Source organism: Xenopus laevis, chromosome 3S (assembly GCF_017654675.1).
Source record: "Xenopus laevis strain J_2021 chromosome 3S, Xenopus_laevis_v10.1, whole genome shotgun sequence".
Lineage (NCBI taxonomy): Eukaryota > Metazoa > Chordata > Amphibia > Anura > Pipidae > Xenopus > Xenopus laevis.
This window is the reverse complement of record NC_054376.1, coordinates 95100325-95106928: the sequence shown is the minus strand read 5'-3', so window position 1 is coordinate 95106928 and position 6604 is coordinate 95100325. Positions and strand designations below refer to the sequence as shown.

General features: G+C 40.0%; 1 protein-coding gene across 1 annotated transcript; it reads left to right on the top strand.

The window, feature by feature from the left end:
- Positions 1-288: 288 nt before the first annotated feature.
- On the top strand, positions 289-5446 carry rps16.S (ribosomal protein S16 S homeolog). Its single transcript, XM_018256034.2, has 6 exons — positions 289-379; positions 468-519; positions 3795-3896; positions 4228-4324; positions 5124-5171; positions 5262-5446. Exons 1-6 carry the CDS (start codon positions 369-371, stop codon positions 5405-5407), a joined length of 456 nt encoding a protein of 151 aa, XP_018111523.1. The 5' UTR covers positions 289-368; the 3' UTR covers positions 5408-5446.
- The last annotated feature ends 1158 nt before the right edge of the window (positions 5447-6604 follow it).

Here is a 6604-nt window from a genome sequence, read left to right as displayed (position 1 = left end):
CACCTCGTAATCACAGAAGTTAATAAATTCTATTAATATGCTATAAAATTGCGTTGCTTTGCCGTGTGATACTGATGAAACCAAACCACATCCACATTAGGATTTGCGGGAATATGTTAGGACGCCCTTCGTGTTTGCGAGTAACGAGACATAACTCATGCGTGTCCATGCACATGATTAAGGTAATGTTATTCTTTTTAATCCAATAAAAAAAGCTATTTTTTTTTTTACAAGCTGGAAATATTGTCCCGTAAGTAAAATGGCCGCGATGGAACGCACTATTTCCGGCCAACGTCATGCGCCGAAGCCACGCTGGCCCCTGATGTGTGGGCCTGGAAACCCTGTCCTTCCTTTTCTCATCGCTACTCATGACGGAAAGGTGAGGGTTGCTGTGGCTCTTCTACAATTGTCGTTTGTGCCCAATTCTCGGCACCTGTGACTGATCCATTTGTTCCCTTTTCTCTCAGGAGCATGCCGGCCAAGGGACCTCTGCAGTCAGTCCAAGTTTTTGGGCGGAAGGTGAGTTTTGTGACCGCGTGTGCCCGGGCCTATTTCTGTATGCGCTATGTAAGCATTGGCGGGTGACACAAGTTTGTATGTCACAGCAGTTCTGCAGTTTCTATTGTGGCGGAGGGAAATGATTTGGTTTGGACACGTTGCCTTTTGCGTGTGTTTCTATAGCCGGCATATGAGGCCTCTCATTGGAATTCTGCGTTTCACTGATAACTCAAAGGCAACTTCCGTTTCTCAGCAGTTGTGCAGTGTAAAGCCCACATGTAAAGACTATTCCAGGCACAGGCTTGGCTGTTGCTTTTATACATTGGCTCATTTGTGCACATGTTCCTGTTGTGCAGCTCGTTGTGAAATCAAATAGTTCCTGCTGTATAAACTTACTGTCCCATGTGCATTTATAAAAACTGGGGAGGTGTGCTGCCTGCTTTCAGATCACCAGAAATAAGACTTTTCCCAATTGCTTTCTATTTTCCATGTGTGACAATTTTTCTAATGAATTGTAAAGTATAATTTTTAACCTATCACAGCTCTGGGGGGGTAGGGGGGTTGCTGACTCTGTAAACTGTTCTAAATGGATATATTTAGTTGATATAGTGAATAAAGTACCCCCTCTTGTAAAATATAAGGATATTATAAGTTACAGAGGAGTTTCATGACCATATAAAAACACGAGGCCGAAAGCCGAGTGTTTTTATACAGGTCATGAAACTCCGAGGTAACTTCTAATATCCTCATATTTTGCAACTGGGGGTACTTTATTTATTATAATACACAAATTTCAGTGAGTCATGTGACAGAAATGACATCAGAACTCACCGTTTATAACTGATGACATCAGAACTCACCGTTTATAAGGATATAATTTACAAGATATTCATGGCTTTTGTGTATTATATATTATCTTTGTCCATGCTGAGCAGAATCTTTGGGTTTCCTCACAGGCAGCTGTAAGAATTGATACAATAGTTGCTAATACTTCAGAGATGCTGCTGAGAAATGTATCCACTAAATGTTGCAAAATTGGAACAGCATAGAGTCCTGCAGCGGTTCAGGTACCCGCGGTTTACCTGCAAAAACCTGTGGTACCTTGCGGGTTGAGGGGTGGAGTTCTGGGTGCGGGTAAAGACGCGGTACTGTGGGTCGGACCACGGGTATTCTCAGTAGCAATATTTACTCCTTTTTTCTGGTCAAGGCTACTTTTGATGACTGTCACTTCTGGTTTACAATGACAGCACTTCCTGATTCTTGATGGTCAGCGGGTCTAGGTTGCGGATAAGGTACTTGCGGGTTCCAATCGGTTAAGAATGCGAGTCCGGGTCTCAAAAAATGGACCCACGCAGGACTCTAGCTTAGAGTCTGCGCCTGAATTACTGAGCTGCCAGACTCAAACGCCAAAGTCATTAAACTTTACAATTAGATTTTGAAAAAATGGAATGTAATTGAAAAATCTTGATTTCTGGAGAACAATCTGAAAACACCTAAACAGAAAAAGTGTTTGGAAGGTGAACAGACCCTTTAAGGTGGCCATAAATGTAACAATTACGATCTTTCCAAGAAAGATCGTTCGTACGAATACACACGTGTAGAGTGGAATTGTCCTATATACAGGTAGAAAAAATAGAATTCTACCTGTATCTGACGATTCAGGAACAGTGGCTGATGTTTGGGTGCCTTCGAAAAAATTCCGTCCTGTCCGATCGACTAGCAGACCGATATCCAAGTCTTCTGCCGATATTGGTCGGCTCTTTTCCCACCATACACGCACCAAATATCGTATGAAAATTTGTTTCCTACGATATCTGTGCATCTATGGCCACAGAATTGCTTGCCCTTTCTACTGACTGGCAAATTTCATTCATCTGACAGACTAAACTGCACCGGGCTTCTCTGCCACCGGGAAAACTCCAGCAGGAGATGTATCATATGCCTCTCTGCCAGTTGTGCACAGCACTGATGTTGGGTGATCATAGGAGTTGACACTCTTCCCCCCCCCCCCCCCGCCTAGTTTTTTTTCTAGTCGTTTTGAAAGTTTGGCACTTGGCAGTGCGTTTTCCTGCGGAGGACATGTAGTGTTATATATCTGTGTATATAACTTTTCTGAAGGACCAGCACTATGGTTTTATTAAGCCTATATGTCTATTCACAAATATGCATCTGATATTGGATTGATTTTTGGACTGCATTTATGCAAATATATATATAATAACGTTATACCATGCATGTTTTGCTTGGCTGGCTGTCTTGTAAATGAATTACCCATTAGCTATTTAACACTACAGTGCATTGAGAATTTTTATTGTTGTGGTAACTTACCTCTTTTCTATTTATTTCTATTTAAAATCTGAGTGCTCAACTCACCTGGTCCCCCCACCCCCCCTTATGGATACATAGGGTTGTTAACCATATAACTTAACAGTAGGCTTCTTGTTGTTATTATTATTAGTGTCACAGGTCGCCTTACAGTGTGTAGTAAAAAAAAAAAAGCCACATAGTTGGTGAAGCAAAAATATAATGTATAAAGGCTGGAGTGACAGGATGTCTAACATAAATAGCCCGAACACTACTTCCTGCTTTACATCTTTGTAACTTAGTGACTTAAATGGGGGCTACATGGGATATAAGTGTTCAGTGAGTTTGCAATTGATTACAGGTCAGATTCAAAAGCAAACAGTTATGACCCGTATGAGACCCCCTCAGGCCCAGTAAGAGCTGCAAAGCTCTATTATGTTAGGCATCCAGTCACTGCAGCCTTTATAGATTATATTTTTTGGCTAACTATATACATTTTTTTTGCACAGCCTATCAATTTTTATTTATACTGAACTATTCCTTTCCCAGCTGCTTATATGCCTGGCAAGCAACGTTAGCACTGTGAAGGCCCAAGTGATGCAACAGATAAAGATACTCAAAGAAAATCAACTTTTTGTTTAATTGACCAAGGAGTTTGTGGGTGAGATGTCACATAGGAACTGTAATTTTGGAAATGAAAGAACAGGCAGACCTAAGTTTTCCTGAATTCTAAATTCAATTATAATTTCTCCACTGTAATACTTCCCTTCCACATTTTCAATTCTGCCCACTCTTCTTTCATACATGTGTTAAAATTGGTAACTGCACAACCATGCGATTGTCATCACTTTCAGTGTCATCAAGAATTTCTAAATGTCTGAGGAGACTGGTTATTGCCTGCTCTGTAACTAGCTCAAATGATTATCAAAAGTATAGAGGCTCCTGCCGTTTGTGCCGTTACAATTCATATATGTATTTTAATTCCATTTTAGAAAACTGCTACAGCTGTTGCCCACTGCAAAAGAGGCAATGGTCTTATCAAAGTTAATGGAAGACCTCTTGAAATGATTGAACCTGCTACATTGCAGTACAAAGTAAGTATGCGTGTAAATTGTGTTGCTTCTATATCTTTTTAAGGGATATGGTAATGTAACACCAAATCTTGTGTAAATGTTGTATATCGCCCGAATATGACAGTGTTTGCCATAGGCAGTTTTTTTCCCCCTTCGTTATGAAAGAGAAATAGTGCTAGTTTTGTGTACCGCTGTCTTTAGTCCAATCAGACAGGGAAATAATCGTAGCTAGGGATGCACCGAATTCAGCAGGATTTGCGAGAGCCCACTCCTTTCTACTCCAAAGACTGAATATGTAGAATAGTCAGTCTTAACCTTGTTTTGATCTTACGCATTTTTTTTCTTCTCCCAGCTGCTGGAGCCTGTTCTTCTCTTGGGCAAGGAACGTTTTGCTGGTGTTGACATCAGAGTTCGTGTAAAGGGCGGTGGACATGTTGCTCAAGTCTATGGTAAGGCTTGTATTAAAATTTTGCAGCTCGAATGCAATTAATGCACTTAACTAGGTTTCTAGATGTAATATATTTAGCTGTGATACTTCTTGGGCAATGTAAAGAGCCCTCAGAAAGTCCTGCCTTTACGGTGGTTCCTGTTCAGGAACTCTTCCGAGTATAAACAACTTATGGGCACTTAGGAAAAATCGTTGAAATTATAATGCGGCTAGGTAGCATTACATATGTTGTATAGCTGAAGGTCTATAAAACTTGAAATCAGTGCTATGTATTACTGTAATACTATCCCCTCCCTTTTTTCTTTCTGTACCCATACCTAATTTACTTTATTGATTGCTCAATAAAAATCTATAATACAAAAAAAAAGTCTGCCTGAATATTGGGCAGTTTTGAAAATCTGGAGCCCTGCAAGAATGATCTGATCTTTGGCTTCCTGGGCCACCAGTAGCCTTTAGTTTGTTGGACTCTTAAACACTAAGGTAAATTGTCACTAAAATCTGCCAGTAGGATGTGCTATGACTTGGCTCTTAATTAAATTACTGAGTCAGTTGCAGCCCTGCAGCAGTTTATTCCCAATGAAGTAATGTTTTTTGATTAGTCTTTATTTTCTACCCCAGGCTTACCCCCCATGTGATTCTACTTTTTGTTCTCCTATAAGGAGGTAGTTAAATATATGCTCATTGTGTACTTTTAATATTTGTTTTGTCTATTGACATAAAGGTAAATAAGACGTAAAGAAAAATTGTTGAAATTAATTTTTCAAACAATATCAATAACGATAACCATTTATCTTCAACAGCAATCCGCCAGGCTATTTCCAAGTCACTTGTAGCTTACTACCAGAAATGTAAGTAATGTTCTGATTTTGTCCTTCTGTTCCTCACTCCCTCTTGCATTTTTCCTTGTTTTGGTTACCTGCATATTCTTCATTTTGTAGATGTTGATGAAGCTTCCAAAAAGGAGATCAAAGACATCCTGATCCAGTATGACAGGACCCTTCTTGTTGCAGATCCTCGCCGCTGCGAGTCCAAGAAATTCGGTGGACCTGGAGCCCGTGCTCGCTACCAGAAGTCCTACCGTTAAAATTCATGTTTTTCTGCAAATAAAACTTTGAAAGTTAAATTGTTGCATCCATATTTTATGGAATCGAAACTATTCAGTTTTACTAGTAACCGTTGATAAAGGTAACTGTAGTTTCTATTTGATTCTTAAAGGTGTAGTTCACCATACAATTTAGTAACTTGTGAAAAATTATATTCTAAGACCATTTGTCTTTTATATTTTTTAATTGTAGTTTTTGGTCTGGCTGCTTGTCTCCCACTTACCCTAGCAACCATTAAGTGGAGGAGGGCCTATATAGAAAGATAAGCAACAATAATTAACAAATAGCGTTTTTAAAAGCAGGAGCTTTTTAATTTGAAGGGAAAAGTGATCAACAACCAGAGACCCCTATAGAGTACTTCTCGGTTAACCATTCATGTCTGGTTAAGTGATTTTACATAAATTGTACAGTGAGAACATCCACAAGGCTGTGGAGAAAAACATTTTATTTGTGGCAGGTTCTTCACATGTGCAGGTGACCATGTCGAAGGCTTGTCCTGTGGAGTTTGATTTATTCTTGACAAAGTGATGACACATAAGCTGCAAGACCTGTCTGTGTGCCATCTCCAAATAAAGCATGACCATTGGACTTCAGGACCAGCAAAGTTAGCAGGTATAAAGATGGTGGCTGCAATCTGTTACAACTGCACTTTACTAGCTATGGAGCACATTGGTGTCTTTTGATGGGAAGAGATTCTAAAGAAACTAAGAAAAGGGTGTAGTACAGGATAAAATAAATGAGTGGAAGAAGTGCTGAGTAAAAGTGTTTGAGAACGAGATGAAACTCGTAATAATTTAATTTAAACCCCACTGAAAGTCCAAACTTTGATGCATTTTAAGAGACCAGTCACTGAATTATTGAATACCCACTGTAGGCTAGCAGTCTCTTACAAATCCACTGGGCGTAAAGCAAGAGCACATGTTTGTGTTCATCCACAGTATTTCTGCCAGTGAGACTTGCTGTTCACCTTACCCAACATCAGATTTGCTGACAAGTCCTAGCACCTGGGCCCTTTTGCAACCTGCATCCCCTGCTGTTCCTTAATTTGTGCATTAGAGGGAGGAGGTAAAGTTCTTTCCCTTGACTGCCCCCTTTGTGCTGCCAAAGACAGAGCTTCAGAACCCATTGCAAAGGTCTGTGGCAATTCTGTAATAGGATGCAGTGGCACAAAGGTGGCT

Excerpts from the sequence above, each read along its gene's own strand:
- rps16.S (XM_018256034.2), top strand. Across the intron at positions 3,897-4,227 it reads CTGCTACATTGCAGTACAAA|CTGCTGGAGCCTGTTCTTCT; the intron begins GTAAGTATGCGT and ends TTCTTCTCCCAG. Across the intron at positions 5,172-5,261 it reads TGTAGCTTACTACCAGAAAT|ATGTTGATGAAGCTTCCAAA; the intron begins GTAAGTAATGTT and ends TTCATTTTGTAG.